The following is a 22019-nucleotide window of genomic DNA, read 5'->3' on the forward strand; positions in this document are numbered from 1 at the left end:
CAGGCAAGAATGCTGGAGTGGTTGCCATGTCCTCCTTCAGGGGATCTTCCTAACCCAGGAATCAAACCTGCATCTCTTGCATCTCCTGCATTGGCAGGCTGATTCTTTACCTCTAGCACCACCTGGAAAACCCCTGGTAGTTCTGTGGTTAGGACTCTGCAGTTTTGTTGCAGGGGACATGAGTTCTATCCCTGGTTGGGGAACTAAGATCCTGCATGCCGCATCGCATGGCCAAAAAAGAAAAGAAAAAGAAAAATACAGCCTACAGAAGGGGAAATATATGCAGGTCATATATTTCAACATATTTCATAAGGTCCTAGTACACAGAATACATTGAGTGCTTATAACAACAAAAAGACAATCCAGTTTAAAAAATGGGCAAAGGACTTCAATAGACTTTTCACCAAAGAAGATATGTAAATAGCCAACAAACACATGAAGAGATGGTCAATATCATTAGTCGTTAGGGAAATGCAAATCAAACTCATAACAAGATGCCACTCACATCCTGTAGGATGGTTATAATATTTCTTAAACCCCAGAAAACAGTGGTTGGCAAGGAGGAAAAGAAGTTGGAACCCTCATAGATTGCTGGTGACAGTTTGGCTATTACTCAGTAAGTTAAACATAAAATTACTCTATGACCCACTCCTTATACACACAAAAGCAATGAAAACATGTTCAAGCACAACAAATAGCATGAATGTTCATAGCAGCACTATTCATAATAGCCAAAAGGTAGAAACAACCCAAATATCCATTAATAGATTAATTAATTTTTGAAATGTGGTATACCAGTGCAATGGAATATTATTCAGCCATGTAAAGGAGTGAAGTACGCTATGACGTGGATAAACCGTTAAGACATTATGCCGAGTGGAATAAGCCAGACACAAAGAGGCACATTGTATGATTTCATTTGTAGGAAATGTCGAGAATAAGCAAATCCACAGAGACAAAAAGCAGATTAGTGGTTGCCAGGGGCCAAGCTGAGGAGAGTGACTGCTTAATTGGTACAGGGTTTCCTTTGGGAGTGATGAAAATGTTCTGGAAATAGATAATGGAGATGTTTGTACACCACTGTGAATGTATTAAATATCACTGAATTGTACACTTTAAAATGAGTAAAATGGTGAATTTTATGATATATGTGTTTTATCAATACAAATACAATGGTGCCTGGCACTGCTGGTGGCTGTAACTTTGTCATTGAAATGAGGTTTACGATAGGGCTTTCCTAACACGGAGCACACATATGTCATAATGTTAAGTGAGGAAAGCAGGGCACCACATTTTTCACACAATATGTTCTCAGTAACATAGAAACAAGCAAAAACCATGTATGGAACAAAGCAAATATTGTAAAATGTTTACAGTGGTTGTCTCTGGGTGGTGGGGCTCTGGCTGACTTTGTTCTTTTTACTTTCTAATACTTTCCATTTTTTTTCTTTTAAAAAACATGTACAGTATCACTTTTATAATGGAAAAAAAACACTTCTTTTTCTAAAAGGGGAGAAACAATAAATGTAATTTAAAATAAAAGGAAACAGAGGGTAGAGGCAAAGAGACACAGAGGAGCCAAATCAAGAGAGAACACACTTCAGGGGAGCAATCATGCAATTTGAACTTGAAAATTGCCAGGGAACAGATGGCAGCATCCAAGCAGACATCTGCAATGGATAGTTTAATCATATGCAAAAACACAAGTGGCTCTGAAGCAGGCCCTGGAGAGGCCCAGCAGAGAGCGCTGGTTGGCTGGCCAAACAGAAGGACAAAGCTCCTGTCCCACCTCATCACAGCCCCGCCTCCTTGGAGCCCTGCTTGGGGCCTGGAGGCTGCAGAAAGGGCTCAGTGTGGATGTGCTTGCATGTGTGAGGGAGCGAAAGAGCTGGTGGGAGAAGAGACCTCTGATAATGACAATGGTAAACAGGGCAGCTGATATTTATATGGGGCTTTACAGTTTATCAACTTTCTCACATATGTGACCGAAGCATTAGTTATTGCCTGAATTTGTTACTTATTGAATCTACTTTCATAACATCCCTGCGAGGTAGGTCATTATTCCTCCTGTTTTACCATGGAGGAACAAGGCATAGAGAAGTGATGTTAGTTTATTTAACATTCATATAGCACTACTATGTGCCAGATACTGTCTTAAAAGCTTTCACATGGGAGAGGGATAAATTAGGAATTTAGGATTAACATGTACACACTACTATATACACTATTATATACAACATAGATAACCATATACCACAGGGAATTATATTCAATATCTTATAATAACCTATAATGGAAAAAAATCTGGAAAAGAATGTGTGTGTGTATACATGGGCTTCCCTGGTAGCTCAGACGGTAAAGCATCTGCCTGCAATGTGGGAGACCTGGGTTCAATCCCTGGGTCAGGAAGACCCCCTGGAGAAGGAAATGACAACCCACTCCAGTACTCTTGCTTGGAAAATTCCATGGATGGAGGAGCATGGTAGGCTACAGTCCATGGGATCACAAAGAGGTGGACATGACTGAGCAATTTCACTGGTTCACTGGTATATATATATATCTGAATGCCTTTGCTGAGCACCTGAGCCTAAACAACATTGTAAATCAACTATACTTTAATAAAAAAATTTAAAATACTTAAATGATTTTACCTGCATTCATTTCCCATGCTCATGCCGCTAGGGAAGGGTTAAAACTGGGGCCTGAATCTGGCCTTTATGGATTTCACTACACCACACTTCTGCTCAAAGTAGCCCAGATGGTAAAGATTCTGCCTGCAATGCAGGAGACCCAGCTTCGATCCCTGGGTTGGGAAGATCCCCTGGAAAAGGAAATGGCAACCCACTCCAGTATTGTTGACTGGAGAATTCCATGGACAGAGGAGCCTGGCAGGCTACAGTCCATGAGGATGCAAAGAGTCGGACATGACTGAGCGACTAACACACACACAAGCAGAAGTTACCTCTATCTGCAGAACCCCAAGTATGGCCACAAGTGGTTTCTATCTATCTATCATTTATCCACACATCCACCTTTTTTTCTGATTAGAAATATAATGCCTTATTTATAAAGATTGTAAACATTACTGAAATAAATAACATAGAAAGTAAAAATCCCCCTAAACCCTCAAACCTAAAGATACTCATTCTTACCTGTTTGGTATATATTCTTTCAGATTTTTTCTAATATTTGCCAGTACACACATTTTTCTCTTATTTTTGAAATAGGATTTGGCACATAGATAATACTTTCTGCCATTTATGTAACTCCCATTTCACATAATAGTAAACTTTGGAAATCTCTCCACAACTCTATACATCTACTATGTTTTATGATTCCATTGTATACAGATAACAATTAATTAGTCACTTCTTGATAGACATAGAGATTTTCCTATTTTTTTCTCAATTACAAACAATGCTGCAATAAATACCCTTGTTCAGTTCAGTCTCTTAGTCGTGTCTGACTCTTTGCGACCCCATGGAATGCAGCATGCCAGGTCTCCTTGTCCATCACCAACTCCTGGACTTTACTCAAACTCACGTCCTTTGAGTCGGTGATGCCATCCAACAATCTCATCCTCTGTCATCCCCTTCTCCTCCTGCCTTCAATCTTTCCCAGCATCAGGCTCTTTTCAAATGAGTCAGTTCTTTCCATTAGGTGGTCAAAGTATTGGAGTTTCAGCTTTAGCATCAGTCTTTCCAATGAATATTCAGGACTGATTTCCTTTAGGATGGACTGGTTGGATCTCCTTGTTGTCCAAGGGACTCTCAAGAGTCTTCTCCAACGCCACAGTTCAAAAGCATCAGTTCTTTGGCATTCAGGTTTCTTTATGGTCCAACTCTCACATCCATACATGACTACTGGAAAAACCATAGCTTTGACTAGACAGAACTTTGTTGGCAAAGTAATGTTTCTGCTTTTTAATATGCTGTCTAGACTGGTCATAGCTTTTCTTCCAAGAAGCAAGTGTCTTAATTTCATGGCTGTGGTAACCATCTGCAATGATTTTGGAGCCACCCAAAATAAAATCTGTCACTGTTTCCATTGTTTCCCCATCTCTTTGCCATGAAGTGATAGGACCGGATGCCATGATCTTAGTTTTCTCAGATCATGTTGAATTTTAAACCAACTCTTTCACTCTCCTCTTTCACTTTCATCAAGAGGCTCTTTAGTTCTTCTTCACTTTCTGCTATAAGGGTGGCATCATCTGCATATCTGAGGTTATTGATATTTCTCCTAGCAATCTTGATTCCAGCTTGTCCTTCATTTAGCTCAGCATTTCTCATGATGTACTCTGCATATAAGTTAAATAAGCAGGGTGACAATATACAGCCTTGACGTACTCCTTTCCCAAACCAGTCTGCTGTTCCATGTTCAGTTCTAACGTTCCTTCTTGACCTGTATACAGATTTCTCAAGAGGCAGGTCAGGTGGTCTTGTATTCCCATCTCTTGAAGAACTTTTCACAGTTTGTTGTGATCCACATAGTCAAAGGCTTTGGCATAGTCAATAAAGCAAAAGTTTTGTGGAACTCTCTTGCTTTTTTGATGATCCTGGACATGGAACAACAGACTGGTTCCAAATAGGAAAAGGAGTACGTCAAGGCTGTATATTGTCACCCTGCTTATTTAACTTCTATGCAGAGTACATCATGAGAAACGCTGGACTGGAAGAAGCACAAGCTGAAGTCAAGATTGCCTGAAGAAATATCAATAACCTCAGATATGCAGATGACACCACCCTTATGGCAGAAAGTGAAGAGGAACTAACAAGCCTCTTGATGAAAGTGAAAGAGGAGAGTGAAAAAGTTGGCTTAAAGCTCAACATCCAGAAAACGAAGATCATGGCATCTGGTCCCATCACTTCATGGGAAATAGATGGGGAAACAGTGGAAACAGTGTCAGACTTTATTTTGGGGGGCTCCAAAATCACTGCAGATGGTGACTGCAGCCATGAAAGGAAAAGACATTTACTCCTTGGAAGAAAAGTTATGACCAACCTAGATAGTATATTCAAAAGCAGAGACATTACTTTGCTGACTAAGGTCCGTCTAGTCAAGGCTATGGTTTTTCCAGTGGTCATGCATGGATGTGAGAGTTGGACTGTGAAGAAAGCTGAGCACCGAAGAACTGATGCTTTTGAACTGTGGCGTTGGAGAAGACTCTTGAGAGTCCCTTGGACTGCAAGGAGGTCCAACCAGTCCATTCTGAAGGAGATCAGCCCTGGGATTTCTTTGGAAGGAATGATGCTGAAGCTGAAACTCCAGTACTTTGGCCACCTCATGCGAAGAGTTGACTCATTGGAAAAGACTCTGATGCTGGGAGGGATTGGGGGCAGGAGGAGAAGGGGACGACCGAGGATGAGATGGCTGGATGGCATCACTGACTCGATGGACGTGAGTCTGGGTGAACTCCGGGAGATGATGATGGACAAGGAGGCCTGGCGTGCTGTGATTCATGGGGTTGCAAAGAGTCGGACACGACTGAGAGACTGAACTGAACTGAACTGAGCGGATGTTGGCAAGTTGATCTCTGGTTCCTCTGCCTTTTCTAAAACCAGTTTGAACATCTGGAAGTTCACAGTTTAAGTACTGTTGAAGCCTGTCTTTGAGAATGTTGAGCATTATTTTGCTAGCATGTGAGGTGAGTGCAATCATGCGGTAGTTTGAGCATTCTTTGGCATTGCTTTTCTTTGGGATTGGAATGAAAACTGACCTTTTCCAGCCCTGTGGCCACTGCTGAGTTTTCCAGATTTGCTGGCATATTGAGTGCAGCACTTTCACAGCATCATCTTTTAGGATTTGAAATAGCTCAACTGGAATTCCATCACCTCCACTAGCTTTGTTCATAATGATGCTTCTTAAGGCCCACTTGACTTCATATTCCAGGATGTTTGGCTCTAGGTGAGTGATCACACCATCGTGATTATCTGGGTCATGAAGATTTTTTGTATAGTTCTGGGTATTCTTGCCACCTTTTCTTAATAGCTTCTGCTTCTGTTAGGTCCATACCATTTCTGTCCTTTATTCTGTCCTTCATAGATTCTGACAAATTGCCTGCCAAAAGACTAGACCAATGCACATGTCCTTCAGTAATGTTTAAGAACACACATCATCTCACTTAATCCTCAATCAATCTTTTAAGGCTGATAGGTAGGAGACTTATTTGGTGCTGACCCTGGGTTGTGCATTCATGCAACTTTGTGGCCCTAAATTCTCATTTTACTGAAGCAAACATTGACGCATTGGGAGGTTAGGTTACTTGCTCAAAGTGACCTACCTGAAGAGTGTCAGAGCTGGGATTCCAACCCAGGTCGTCTGACTCCAGAGTCAGTGGTAACCAGGTCCATGGCCATCTTGAGCCTCTTAAAGCTGCTGCAGCCCTCTTAGTGAGGAAATGGTAGGAGGGAATCAGTTTGCACTCCGGGCAGTGCCACTGCACCCCTCCTGAATGCAAACAGAAGCCCTGCAGCCCCAGAGTTGTCCATCCCTCAGGCCCCTGTCAGTGCCTCAGTGAGAAGCCATCTCCAGAGGCAGAATAAATCAGGTAATTTGGATCAGCAAAAGGCATTGGAGAAATAAATTGCTGTTGCAATGTGAATATAATAAGATAGTTAGGTAGATGGAAATGGTCATCTTTTGATTGTATGAGTGAGTATGATGTGCAGCAAATTTTAATTCCAAGCTGCCTTTTCCTGGCCTCTCCCCACCACTAGCCACACACTTCTGAATGCCCCCTCCCCCAGATTGTTCAGTTGGTGTGTGCTGTGGCCTCTGGGAACACTAATCTAATTTTTCATACTATCCCAGGCTAAATATAATTAAGAAGAAGCTCTTCTGCCAAAATAAAGTCACATGTCAAATAGAGGTGATTTTTTTTTTAATATCTACTCTTTTGGCTTATGCTCACCAGTATTGACTCATAATAGTCTTGTACAATCTGGATTTGACTCTATGGCTAAGGAAGATGTTAAAATTGATTTTTTTTGTTACTGAAATTTCATTTGTTCTCTCTTTTCCCTTCCCCCAAATGTGGACAGATGCACTCTCACTAAAAGGAAAAAGGCTGGATTTTTATGGCAAAGCTGACACATATGGCAAAGCCTGACCAACAATATTCCTGGACTAAGTCAATTCACAGTAGGCCTTGATCTGCGATTTGTGAGTGTCAAATCAAGTAATTGGATGGCTTTCTCCTACATTACTAATAACACTTTCCTGGGAAGAGAAGACATAGAACTTGAACCCTCAGGAGATCATCAGCAACTACTTGTGTACAACTTTGGCAAGACCTTTCACATCCGTTACCACCTGATTCCATTTCAGTGGCACACAGTATGGTTGGTATGGAATGGTGTGAAAGGGCAGATTAGAGCTATTCCTGAATAAAGGATACTGGTAATTATGGATCAACCACAGAACCTAGCGCCTAATGGGACTCTGGTTCTAGGACATTTTCTCAAGAAGGGCAATGACCAGGTTCAAGGCCTGGTTCCTAGGTTCACCAGCAGCTTGTACTACTTTCCACTCTGGGACCACATCCTGGGAAATGGAGAGTTTATGAAGTGTCTTAGAGGAAATGTGTTTAATTGGGAAAAAGATGTTTGGCTTGTCAACAAGATCATTCAAACTGTTGATGTGAAATTGCGCTGCTGTGAGTAACTGATGAATTGTCTTTCTTAGCAACTCTAAACAACCCACTCCTAGGCTCAGGTTCTGTCTTCCTCAGAGGGGCCTAAGGTTGCCACAGTTTTGTCATTTTTCTTTTAACTTAGAGCAAATATTATTTTTCTTTTAACTTAGAGCAAATACTATTTTCTGTCTTGTATTTTGATATGATTCAAACTTACAGAAAAATCTCAAGAATAGGACAAAAAATTTCTATATATTATCTACCCAGCTTCACTGACTGTTCCAATTTCCTCATATGTTTTATCTTTCTCCCTCTCACTCTCCTTATTTTCCCCCACTCCATACACACACTCTCTCTCACACTCACACCCACACACACATACACACACATACACACAAATGATTTCTTAATAATTTGAGATTAAGTTGCAGATATGACTTCATTTCAATCCCTTAATATCTCAGTGTGTAATTCCCTGAGAATAAGGAAATTTTCTTACATAACCACAGTACAGTGGTCAAAATCAGGAAGTTTTACAAGTTTTACATCTAATTCATAGTCCATATTCAAATTTATCCAATTGTCCTAATAACTTCTCTTGTTTTACTTGGTCCAGGATCCAACTCAGATCATGCATTTGATTTAGTTATGAGTCTTTATAGATTCTATCTGGAACAGATCCTTTGTCTTTCCCTGCCTTTCATGATGCCAATTGGTCTCATTACTGCTGATGGTAACTTTGATCAATTGATTCTGATAATGACTGTTAGATTTCTCCACTGCAAAGTTACTATTTTTTTCCTTTGTAATTAAGGAAAGGAATTAATTTTTTTCCTTTGTAATTTCTTGGGAGATATTTGGAAACTATGTCAATATCCTGTTCTTATTAAACTTTCACCCAGTAGTTTTATATCTATTGATGATTCATGCCTCAATCACTTATTATTATAATGACTACAAAATGATGATTTTTAGAACTCCATCATTTTCCCATATTTATTAGTTAGTATTCTATTTGAGGAAGAGTGTCTTCTTCTTCCACATTTACTTATTTATTCCTCTGATTGTTTATATGTTTATATCAGCATGGACTCATGGACTCTTAGTTTATTCAATAGGTTACAATCTGTTGCTATCATTTATTTTCATGGTCAGATTGGCCCAGATTTGGCCAGTGGGAGTCCTTCAATCTGGCTCTTGTGTCCTTTTGACATATTCCCATTATTTTTTGAGTACTTCCTTAGTTTCTAGTACAATACTAGTGTTACAGGCTCATCTTGTACGTTTCCCACTCAGCCCAAGACTCAGCCATTTTAACAAAGAACCCCAGTCCCTTTTAGTGGGAAATAGTATTGGTATACCAAATAATTTTTCTTATGAAAGCAATAGTGATGTGGGAGAACCGTTTAAAATGAAACTCTTGTAACAAAATTGGGTTTTTGGAATTACACATGTATTTCTTTCCATTTTTAAGGAGGAAATTTAAGATTGTTTTTCTCTGGATGACCCCACTTCTCAAATCCAATCTTCTCGATCATTGTCAGCAGCAGCCAAAGCGTGGGTGAAGTCATTGATAACAGCATCCAGATAGAATTTTTTCTCATTTCCTGAAATGTTTATTTATTCTTAGAGGAATATTATTTACTGTTCTTATGGATTTGGGAGGGGGTAGAGAGGGATTAAGGGCTATATCCATGCCTAATAGGGCTCTTACTGACTCTGGAGATAGATTTTCACCAATGGTCTGGATGCTGTTAATGAGTTAATGGCAGAGGAACATTCTGGAAGCTTTCTGTATTTCTTTGAGCTCAGGCTAATGCAAAGGAACAGGAGAGCTATTCCTTTGAGCTACTACCTGAAAGCATTTGGTTTTTCTCTGTTGTGAGGGCTTGAAAATGAAAGCGAAAAGTCCAAGCTGGCTCTGCTTACAAAAACTGAGCTAGGGACTAGTAGGTTATGCCTGAACAGCTCACTCAAAGCAGTTTCAAGTAACTTTATCTTTGATGGAAGGAACCAGAAATATGGCTCTATTAAATCCATATACTTAGTGGTGGTCTTTGAAAGCCTAATCTGGCCAGTGAATGGCAATGGTCTTTCCTACACTTTGCTGGTAAATGACTAAATCTAACTGAAGTGTTAAAGTGTTAGACGGTCCTCATTTGTTTTTTCTCTTTTGTACACTTTTTAATGTACAATCTATCCTCTTGTTCTCATTAAGTCCTAGTGGACATAATATACAAATAATCCAATACAATGAACAAGCAAAAGAAAACACAAACACAACCTAAAATAACAGTTAGTAAAAGGAGTAGAAAATGTTATTTTTATTATTCTTGTGTCTTCAAATGTTCTTTTCAAACCTTAGACCAGGGGTTTCTAAGCTGAGGTGCAGAATGGCTTTGACAGGTGAGCAAAGCCCTTGAGATGGTATGCACCATGCTAAAAATGTAAGGTGAATTCCCCCCCTCCCCCCAAGGACAGTCTGTAGTTTTCATCATATTCTAAAATAACATAATTGCTGTCTTTTACTGAGTCCTTGCTGTGTGCCAGGCACTTTATGGATGAGGAAAGAGAGGCTCTGAGAGTTTAAATAAATTGCTGAAGGTCACCCATCAAATAAGTAGCAGACTAGGGATTTGAACAAAGATCTGTCCTGTTGCAAAGCCATTCTTTTCACCCTCCATGGCTTGCAGGACTACCTCAAAGGAGTCTGTGGCCCCCCAAAATGTTATGAGACACTGTCTTAGAAGCTTCCTTTGAAGCGAATTGCTGCTGCTGCTAACCCACCTGGTTATCAGCTATGATCACTGCCTGCTCCCTGCTGAAGGAACTATAACAGCACAGAATTTCTTCTACCTCCATGCTGCCATCTGACATCTGGGAAAATGAGGGCAATTATCTGAATAAATAGGAGTGGTTACTACATGTCTAGCTTCAGCTTTTGCCTAATAAATTGTTATTTATGTTCCATAGAAAGATTATGACCTTTCAAAAATAAATTGTAATGAGCACATTACTAGGTTATAATTCTCAATAAATCTATTTACTCATAAATTATATATGTATATATTTATATATTCATGAGAACAAGGCTTTGGGGGAACATTTGCTGAAAACCATGAACACTACCTGAGTTTAATAAACAAGTATTCATTGTAGTTGTAGATATCTCAGAAACAAACAAGGGGTTTATTTTAATAAAGGTGTTTATTATTTAATGAGAATCAAGGCAAAAGTGCTAATCATTAGTAATTTTGTTTTAGAGTAGTTTTAAAGCATCTCTTTATTTAAAAATATTATAAATGCATTCCATATTGTTGTGAATAAAATAAACTCAAATAATACAGAAGTACATGAAGTATACAGTAAAACCTACCCTGCATCCTCTCCACAGAGGTGTCATTTTTCTTTTAGAATTTTTTTCCTGTGGATTTATAATGTGTGTATGTATGCACGGGTGTAATGTATGTGTATTGTTTAAAAAACAAAAGTAATATACACAGATGTATACAATTTGATTTATTTTAGCTTAATATGATGGACACATCAGATGTTTAGTAATATACCCACTTCATTCATTTTGGGGTTTCATATTCCATTGTATAGGTGTACTATAATTTATTTGACTAACTCACCATCAATGGGCATTTAAATTGCTTCCAACTCTGAAGTTACAAATAATGCTACAGTGAATTTTCTTGTACACACATCTTGGTATACATGGGCTTGTAATTTCATAGGACACATGATTAAAAGTACAATTTCAAGACAAAAGGATATAAGCTTTTCTAGTTTAAATTGATTTACCATTTTTGCTAGTTATTTTATTAATTTAACTATTCATTAAAATTGATTCAGTTTTTAAATTAAAAGTAATGACATGCATGGCTAAAATTCAAACATTGCATAAAGATATAAAGTGAAAGTCTCCTTCCACTTCAATCCCTTAGCCCAAGTGCTTCCCCCCTAAAGTAATGATTAATTTTTTATATATCCTTGCAGAAACAATTTAAAACTGTGTTTTAGTGTAAATATTCTTCATTTTTCTCTTTCACATTTGAGATCATGACCATAGTCCTCTGTACTTTTTTTTACATTTTATAGTATATTTTGGAGATATTTCAATATCAGAAAATATAGGGCTTTCTGATTATATAGAATAGAGCTATGGTATAATTTATTCAATGAGCTCCCTTTGAAGGACTTTTAAGTTGTTTCTAGGCTTTAGATGTGACAAAAGTCTAATGTATTTTTAAAAGGAATGGATGGTGACCAAAATTTCTTGAAGTGACAGTTAGGGACTGATCACAAACTAAAATTCCTCTCTAGGTATGTTGAGCATAATTGCCTATTCTCAGATCCAACAAAGATTTGTTCTGACTTGGGAATGTATGAAAGTGAAGAGTCTTCCTAAACGTATGTAGATTAAATCACTCAGTTAATGCATTTGAGAAATTGCTTCTTGGAAAAGAATAAAGTAACATGAATTGAATCAGTTCTGCAAAATCTACCCTGTATCAAAGCATAAGGTCGTTGTGTGCCTGAAGCTGTTGATATGCTAAGATTTATTAAATTAATCCATGGAATTCTCCAGCAAGAATACTGGAGTGTGTAGCCATTTCCTTCTCCAGAGGATTTTCCTGACTGGGGGATCGAACCTGAAACTCCTGCATTGCAGGCAGATTCTTTCCTGTTTGAGCCACCAGGGAAGCCCATTAATTAATCTAATGCTCTAGCTGTTTTGAATTACTTTATGAACTAAGCATTCTTAAAATATGCAGTGATTGATTTTATAGTTTACATACTATCTAAGACATTTGTCTGGCCCACTGTCCAATTATCAGTTCTGATAGGATGCTCTGATGGGCTCTTCTAGCTAAAAGGTGATTTGGTTTTGCCCCTGTACATCAATTCTCTGTGTGATACTCATTTTTCATCATGAATGATAAGCAAGGGCTGTTTGAAGTTCGTTCAAACCTCCTTATTTGTATTCTCCTGCACAGGGTGACATTCGTCTATGGATTCAGAGATGGAAACTTCTAGCCTATCTCTCTCTCTATTGCAGGATTCATTTTTTGTGTCCTTGTCTGGAAACTGAATACAGACACCATTTTGAAAACAATTTTTTTTTCCTCATCATCTTAAAGATGCTCATTTTGTATTTCTTCTACCCCATAGGCAGATGTGTCTGTGACGGTTTCTGGTCACCAATATCTCTCACAAATGTAATAAACACACTCTGAATTATATTTCCAGAGGTCGTGATTGAAAGAAAAATCAGATGTGAAATGTGGTCTAGAAAAATGCAAAGATTTAATATGAGGTGATATACCCAAATCACAAGCAGAATTTGGTACCTTAGCAAATGTTCTACTTAATATTCTGTTGGCAGGTACATCCGCAACAAACTGCCTCATGAATATTCAGCTACTCCATACCTCTGTCCTCTAGCTCCCAATGGTTACAATAATACAATTTGGTCTAAAGTGAAGGAGCAAATGGCAATTAAGTCCACAGTCCCCTATGAATTAGTATGGATTATCACCACTTTAAAATACACAGACAGCAAAACTCATGCAGGTCATTTGCGCAAGTGATACCTTGTTCACAAAAGGTAAATGAGATGAAACACGTTCAAAGCCCTTCAAAGACAGAGGCCACTCTCCATGGCTTCTGTGGTCTCTCCAGTACAAACGGACATTCAGTTATTGTTCAACTGCCTGCAGGGTGTGGACTTTTGGATTTGCTTCTTTTAATGAATTTTCATTGAGATAACTGTAGGTTCACATGCAGCTGGAGATCCTTGTACACTTTACCCAGTTTCCCCCAATTGTAACGTTTTGTAAAGCTATGGCATAACAACCAGAATACTGACCTGCATACAATCCACTGATATTATTCAGATTTCTCTAGTTTTACTTGTACTCATTCGTGTGTGTGTGTGTATTAAGTTCTATACAGTTCTATTACCTGTGTTGGCTTGCGTGTCCAGCGACACAGTCAAGATACAGAATGGCTAATGGTTTCAACACTGTAATGATCCATCATGTTGCCCTTTTATAAACACGCCCACCTGCCTCCCTTTCCCCACATCTCTGCTTTTCGCATCCCTAAACTTTGACGACTACAAATAATCTGTCCTCTGTTTCTAAAATTTTGTCATTTCAAAAACATTAACAAATGGAATCATACAATATGTAACCTTTAAGGATTTGCTTTTTAAAAGTTCATCTATTTATTTATTTGTATTTTTGGCTGTACTGGGTCTTCATTGCTATGCAGATTTTTCTTAGTTGTGCCAAGTGGGGGCTACTCTCTAGCTGCAGTGCACGGGCTTCTCATTGTGGTGGCTTCTCTTGTTGCAGAGCACGGGCTCTAGAGTGCGTGGGCTTCAGTAGTTGCGGTACACAGGCTCAGTAGTTGTGGTTTGTGGGCTCTAAAGAATAGGCTCAATAGTTCTGGGACATGGGCTTAATTGCTCCACGGCATGTTGGATCTTCCCGGATCAGGGATTGAACCTGCGTCTCCTGCACTGGCAGGCAGATTCTTTACCACTGAACCACCTGGGAAGCCCAGGATTAGCTTTTATTTACTTAGCATCATTCTCTGGAGAGTCATCCAGGTTGTTGTGTTTACCCATAGTTCATTTATTTCCACTGCAAAGTAAGATTCCATGGTGTGGATATATCACTTTTTAGCTATTCACCTGTTAAAAGGCATCTGTGATGATTCTAATTTTTCGCTATTACAAAAAAAACCCCTCTGTTATGAGTATTTGTGTGCAGGTTTCTGTGTGAGAATAGATTTTTGTTTCTCTGGGATGAATGCCCCAAAGTGTAATAGCTGAACATTTCGGGGTGTTTTTTTTTTCATTTTTTGAAAAGTCTTTATTGAATCTGTTACAGTTTTGGTTTTGTTTTATGTTTTGTTTGTTTCAGCCCTGAGGCATGTGGGATCTCAGCTCCCTGTTGTTGCTGCTCAGTTGCTAAGTTGTGTCCCACTCTTTTTGACCCCACGGACTGCAGCACATCAGGTCAGATTGTTTGCCAAAGTGGTTGTACCATATTCTATTCTGCCAGCAGTGTATGAGTGGTCCAGTTTCTTTGTATTCTTGTCAGCATAGAGTATTGCCACTGTTTTTCAGTTTTAGCCATTCTGGTAAGTGTGTAGTGATATCACATTGTGGTTTTAATTTGCATTTCCCTGATGCCTAAGAATGTTGAACCTCTTTTACTGTGATTATTTGCTATCTATATAACCTCCTCAATGAACTATTCATGTCTTTTGCCTATTTTCTCTCTTTTTAAAAATTGAAGTATAGTTAATTTACAATGTTGTGTTACTTCCAAGTGTACAGCAAAGTGATTCAGTTATACACATATATATTCTTCTACAGATTCTTTTCCATATAGGTTACTACAAGATATTGAGTATAGTTTCCTGTGCTATACAAGTCCTTATTGTTTAGCTATTTTATATGTAGTAGTGTGTATATGTTAATCCCGGACTACTAATTTATTTGCCATTTTTAAATTGGATGTATTTACTGTTGAATTTTGAGAATTCTTTATATATTTTAGTCCTTTGTCGGACATATGTTTTGCAAATCTTTTCTACTAATCTGTAGATTACTCTTTTATCCTTTTCACATGGGCTTCCAACAGAGCAAAAGCTTTTAGTTTTGATGAAGTATAATTTATTATTATTCTTTTTGTGGATCATGCTTTTGGTATCAAGTCTAAGAATGCTTTACTTTGTGTTAATTTTGTATCCTCCAACCTTACTGAACTCACTTTTAAGTTTCAGGAGGGTTTTTTTTTTTAGCTTCCTTGTGATTTTCTGCATGGACAATCACTTAATCTGCAATGCCTACTATTTCTTTTCCTTTTTTATTGGAGTGCCTCTAACTTTCCATACTATTTATGTTGAATAAGAGTGGTGAGAATTGACATCCTTGCCTATTTCCCAGTATTAGTGGGAAGACATTCAGCCTTTCACCATTATGGTTGATGTTAGCTGTAGGTTTCTTGGTGATCTTTATCAAGTTAATAGAAACACCCTCCATTCTGAACTTGCCAAGATATTTTTTTCATGAATGGATGTGGGATTTTGTCAAATGATTTTTCTGCATCAATTGAACAGGTTTGCTAGCCCATTCTAATTAATTGCTAGACTTAGGGTTTGAAAAGATCTTTAATTCCCATGAATCTTGGTTAAAAAGCTACTGACGGGATTAGATCGACTCTATTTGGGATACGAGTGATTAGTCAAGGAATATTGTTTCAGATCAGTTCATTTCAGTTCCATCTCTCAGTTGTGTTTGACTCTTTGCGACCCCGTGGACTGCAGCATGCCAGACTTCCTGTCCATCACCAACTCCCAGAGCTTACTCAGGTCCATCAAGTCGGTGATGCCATTCAACCATCTCATCCTCTGTCGTCCCCTTCTCCTCCTGCCTTCAATCTTTCCCAGCATCAGGGTCTTTTCAAATGACTCAGTTCTTCACATCAGGTGGCCAAAGTATTGGAGTTTCAGGTTCAGCATCAGTCCTTCCAATGAACATTCAGGACTGATTTCCTTTAGGATGGACTGGTTGGATCTCCTTGCAGTCCAAAGGACTCTCAAGACTCTTCTCAAACACCACAATTCAAAAGCATCAATTCTTCAGCACTCAGCTTTCTTTATGGTCCAACTCTCACATCCATACATGACTACTGGAAAAACCATAGCTTTGACTACACGGACCTTTGCTGGCAAAGTAATGTCTCTGCTTTTTAATATGCTGTCTAGGTTGGTCATAATTTTCCTTCCAAGGAGTAAGCGTCTTTTAATTTCATGGGTGCAGTCACCATCTGCAGTGATTTTGGAGCACAAAAAAATAAAGTCTGTCACTCTTTCCATTGTTTTCTCATCTATTTGCTATGAAGTGATGGGACAAGAGGCCATTGTCTTCATTTTTTGAATGTTGAGTTTTAAGCCAGCTTTTTCATTCTCTCTTTCACCTTCATCAAGAGGCTCTTCAGTTCCTCTTTGCTTTCTGCCATAAGGGTGGTGTCATCTGCATATCTGAGGTTATTGATATTTCTCCCAGCAATCTTGATTCCAGCTTGTGCTTCATTCAGCCTGGCATTTTGCATGATGTACTCTGCATATAAGTTAAACAAACAGGGTGACAATACACAGCCTTGATGTACTCCTTTCCCAATTTGGAACCAGTCTGTTGTTCCATGTCCAGTTCTAACTGTTGCTTCTTGATCTGCATGCAGATTTCTCAGGAGACAGGTAAGGTGGTCTGGTATTTCCACCTCTTTAAGAATGTTCCACAGTTTGTTGTGATCCACACAGTCAGAGGCTTTGGCATAGTCAAAAAAGCAGAAGTAGATGTTTTTCAAGATGTTTGTTTAAACATAAACAACAACATTGTTTCAGACCATGGCTATAATTTGGGATTCCCAATGAGTTTCAATGCCAAGGCTTGCAAGGTGTCTTCATGTTTTGGTTTAGCACTGTGATGATCTCTTCTAAGTTTGTATCTCTGTTCTGGGTGATTGCTTTCTGTTGAGCAGTTCAACATCTGCACAACCTGGCTTTTATTATTTACGTTTTCCAATCCTTGACTCTTTTAGATAGAGTCCCTTCTTTTTCCAGGGTTTGTGGTTTTCTGTGTAAATTGAGGGCATGCACTTATGGGTACCAGATAACTGAAGCACCAGCGCACACTGTCTTATTTCTTCTCTACATATTTCACCTGTGCAAATCTCATCTTCTCAACACTGCCCCTCTTTGGGCCTAATTTCTAAGTGAGGGGATTGAATACAATCTCCAAGGCAGTTCTAAAATTCTGTGATTTAATTACGGAAGACTTGAGTCTTTATTAAAAACATTTCGTCTGAAAGATATTTGCTGAAATATACAAATCCAGGTTTTAAGTTAAAATGTGTGCATGTGTGTGTGCTAAGTTGCTCAGACTCTTTGCTAACGCACTGACTGCGGCCCACCAGGCTCCTCTGCCCATGGGATTTCCCAGGCAAGAATACTGGAGTGAATTGTCATTCCCTTCTCCAGGGGATCTTCCTGACCAAGGGACTGAACCCCTACCTCCTATGTCTCCTGCATTAGCAAGTGGATTCTTTACCACTGCGCCACCTGGGAAGCCCCTAAGTTAAAATGAAAATTGCATTATTTCCTAAGCGATATCTGGTACTTAAAACGCCACCTGCTTGGCAATTTTGTTCAACTCATTTGTCTTTTTCTCAATCTTTTGCTTCTTTTTGAGATGCTTACAAGAAGTGTTAACAACAATTAACATCTATAGCTCAGCCCTCTCTAGATAAAAATACCATGCCTAATTCCCATCCTCTATGTTCTAAAAGAGTTTCCCGTTACTTGTTAAGGGTTTCTGTAACAGTGCTGTTTGAATGCTGCATCAAAGAACATAACTTAGGCTTTTGTGGTATTTAGTGTATTATTGTTTTCCTAAAAGTGAATGCAAAACAATCATAAATCATTTGTTAAGGAATGGGAATTGTGAACCCTTCTCTCGATAATTAGTGCATTCATGGGGAGTGATTAAGGCCCTGGGATGCCACACTCCTCCAATGTGATATAAGTGACACTTTAACAGGTTTGCTAAGCCAATTGGCTGTGATAAAGCCATCTGTAAAAATGGGAGCCAAGATCCTGACAATTCTTTTACTTGCAGTTATGGTCAAATCGGAAGGCAGAAAGCTTGAAATAAATATTGTGCATTGGAGAAGGAAATGGCAACCCACTCCAGTGTTCTTGCCTGGAGAATCCCAGGGACAGCGGAGCCTGGTGGGCTGCCGTCTATGGGGTCGCACAGAGTTGGACACGACTGAAGTGACTTAGAAGCAGCAGCATAGCTTGATAGGATGTGAATCTCTGATAATTGAAACGTTGTAAAATGAAGTTAAAAAGTACTTCTTAAACCATTTTGTTTTCTTTTTATAAATGTGTGAACTTTTCAACTGGTCTATACAGTTAGTTGCAGGTTTCTGATTGTCACTCATTCTATTTGCTGATGACCACAGAATCTCAAAGAACATCCCACACACATCGCAGAATTTCTGTACATGCAAATTAAAAGCAATTTTAATTCCTGAGACAATGAAATAAATTAGTAGATTGTCTACCACCATCGTTATTCCTACATCATAGATGTTGTGCTTCCCAGGTAGATTTAAAATGATAATTTCCCAATGGTAAACATGCATGATTTCATTTTGGGTGATTTGAACTGCAGAAAAATTATGACTTAGTCTTGAATTTTACCATGTACCTTTTTCACTTAGATTTTCCACCATCATTCCAAATTCCCCTTATCCAAGCCTGAAGTGGGTGTTTTCCTTCTGAATGAGGCTGCTCTCCCAATTTTCCTAGTGCTACGAATATCACCACTGTTCTCCAATTAGTTCAAAAGTAGAAGTCAAGTTCTCTGAGACTTCTCTATCTTCATTTCTTAAACCTCTTTGCTAACATAGCCTGTCAATTCTTCTTTTCCAATAGCTGTAGGATTGTGATTTCCCACACTACTCTCATCTTATTACAAACTTTCATCATTTCCACTTGTCCAGTTAGTTAGCAAATATATATTGGACATCTACCATGTGCTGGGCACTGTATTAGGCACCGAGAATGCAATGGTGAGTGAGCAAAGAAAGATGAGGTCCCTACCCATACAGTGTAGTGAGAAAGACATATATTAATAAGCACACATGCACACATGTAAAACTGCATCTGTGACAAGCACTATGAAGAAGAGGTATGAGGGATGTCATAAGAAGATTGTCATAAGAGCCTAGAATAGATTGGTTTGACCCAGTCATGGAGGCAAAAGAAGGCTTCCTTGAAGAAGTGATGCATGAGTGAGATCTGGAGGATGAATAGATGTTAATCAGATGAAGAAGGTTGGGAAGATCATTCTAAGTAGAAGTAGCAGCATATGCAATGCTTTTGTGGTGGGAAAATAATGCCAAGTATTAGAGGATTAAAATGAAGTTGATGGGCTGAAGCCCAGAAAACAAGGGAGAAATTTAGTACAAACTGAGAATGAAGAGGTAGGTAGGGACCAAACCATGCATAGTTTATTTAAGCTCTGTTAAAATTTTTAAAAAATACTTTATGTATTTATACGGCTGCTTCAGGTTTTAGTTGTGGCACGTGGGATCTTCACTGCAGTATCTGGGATCTTTCATTGTGGTGTGTGGACTCGGTAATTGCAGTTCACGGGCTTAGCTGCTTTGCAGCATGTGGGATTTTAGTTCTCCGACCAGGGATCAAACCCCCATCCCCTGCATTGCAAGGCAGATTCTTAACCACTGGACCACCAGGGAAGTCCTGAAAATTTTTCTTTTTTAATCCTATGAGTAACACAAGGCCACTAAAGGGAACTAAGTATGTGAAGGTGTGTGTGTGTGTGTGTGTGTGTGTGTGTGTGAGAGAGAGAGAGAGAGAGAGAGAGATACATGATCAAATTTGCATGTCAAAAGGATCATTTTGATTGTATTATGGAACAGATTGGAGGAGCACCAAGAATGAAGGCAGAATCTAGTTGGGAGGCTACTGTCATAGTCTAGGTGAGAGATTGATGGTGGCTTTGGCACAGTGATAAGTGATAATGATGGAGAAAAAGATGGAATCTAGAGATGTTTAGCAGGTAAGATCCATAGGACAAGATTGTGAGTTGGCTGTAGCAGATGAAAGAAAATGAAGGAGACGGAGAGAGTTTTGACTTGCACAGTGTAATGTATGATGATGTCATTCACTGAGGGAATACTGAAAGAGGACCCAGTTTGGAGAGAGTTCAGATTGGGGCATACTGAGTTGAGGTGTTAATGAGATATATATGCAAGAGATTATGTCAAGTGAGCAATTGGTTATATAAGTGTGGAGTTTGGAATAGAGATCTGGTCTAGAAATATAACTTCGAGATTCATCTGTGTATTGGTGTAAGTTGGAATCCAAGGTGTGAAGAAATCACAGAGTGAGAAGAAAAGAGGTGCTGGGACCGATCCTTGGGGAACCCTGATATTTAATGGCCAGGTAAAATAAAGCATGTCTGCAAAGGTGATAGCCAGAAGGAGTGGCCAGAGAAGTAGGAGAAAAGCCAAGAGTGCATTATGTCTCGGAAGTCAATTAAAAGAGTATTTTAAGAGGGAGGGAGTGGTCAACGTTATCAAAAGCTGTTAAAAGGTCAAGTAAGATGAAGACTGACAAAGTATTCATAGTATTTGTCTACATGGAGGCCACTGGTGGTCTCAGTGAGTGCTGTTCAGTTGAATGATGATGGCAGAAGCCAGCTAGCTTACTGTGGGTGAAAGAATGGGTCAGGGGAACATGGAGATAGCCAGTATAGATAAACTTTTTAAAGATGTTTATTATTAGTTTTATTTTATTTTATGGTTGCACTGTATGGCATGCAGGATCTTAGTTCCTCAGTGCCAGTGAAGTTGCTTAGTCGTGTTCAACTCTTTGTGATCCCATGGACTGTAGCCTACCAGGCTCCTCCATCCATGGAATTTTCCAGGCAAGACTACTGGAGTGGGTTGCCATTTCTTTCTCCAGGGGATCTTCCCGACCTGGGGGTCGAACCCAGGTCTCCCACATTGCAGGCAGATGCTTTACCATCTGAACTCAACCAGGGATCAAACTTGAGCCGTCTACAGTGAAAGCATAAAGTCTTTACCATTGGACCGCCAGGGATGTCTGATAAACTTTTTAAAAAAAGTTTGGGTGTGATGGGGAGAAGAATGAGAGGACAGTACCTGTAGAAGGATATAGGGGTTTTGTTTTCTTTTGCAAGAGAGTGGAACATGTTTAAAATCAGGAGGGGAAGTCAGCACAGCTAAGTTTCTGTCCGATGACTTCTATTGGTTTTTTTTTTTTTTTATGAAGTAAGAGGCAAGGCTACTTGATAAACATGTGAGGATAAAGTCTGAGAATGGGGAAGACTATCAATAGTCATTGGAGAGTGAGTGAAGTCGCTCAGTCATGTCCAACTCTTTGCGACCCCATGGACTGTAGCCCGCCAGGCTCCTCTGTCCATGGAATTCTCCAGGCAATAGTACTGGAGTGGATTGCCATTTCCTTCTCCAGGGGATCTTCCCAACCCAGGGATTGAACCCGGGTCTCCCGCATTGTAGACAGACGCTTTACCGTCTGAGCCACCAGGGAGTCAGCATAAATTGACCAGAGAAATGTACTAGGCTGGATGCACAGTGTGAAAGGCTTATTTGAGGTTGGTGATCATGATTTTATAGAAATATTAATTCCTCCTCCTATATGGCTATGTCCAGCAGTGTTTGTCTGCTCAAATGCAGGTGGAGTGGATGGCTGGGTTGGTGGCAGTGAGGTGGGGAGGAGGACT

General features: G+C 39.3%; 1 protein-coding gene across 1 annotated transcript in view; it reads left to right on the forward strand.

Moving 5' to 3' along the window:
• The first annotated feature begins 7030 nt into the window (after positions 1-7030).
• ADGRG4 (adhesion G protein-coupled receptor G4) overlaps positions 7031-22019 on the forward strand; it is a 95522-nt gene continuing 80533 nt past the window's right edge. Inside the window, 2 exon segments of the mRNA XM_040265279.1 lie at positions 7031-7096; positions 7099-7654. Coding sequence (XP_040121213.1) covers positions 7031-7096; positions 7099-7654 — 622 coding nt within the window.

Source organism: Oryx dammah, unplaced genomic scaffold, assembly GCF_014754425.2.
Source record: "Oryx dammah isolate SB20612 unplaced genomic scaffold, SCBI_Odam_1.1 HiC_scaffold_23, whole genome shotgun sequence".
In the NCBI taxonomy this organism is placed as follows: domain Eukaryota; kingdom Metazoa; phylum Chordata; class Mammalia; order Artiodactyla; family Bovidae; genus Oryx; species Oryx dammah.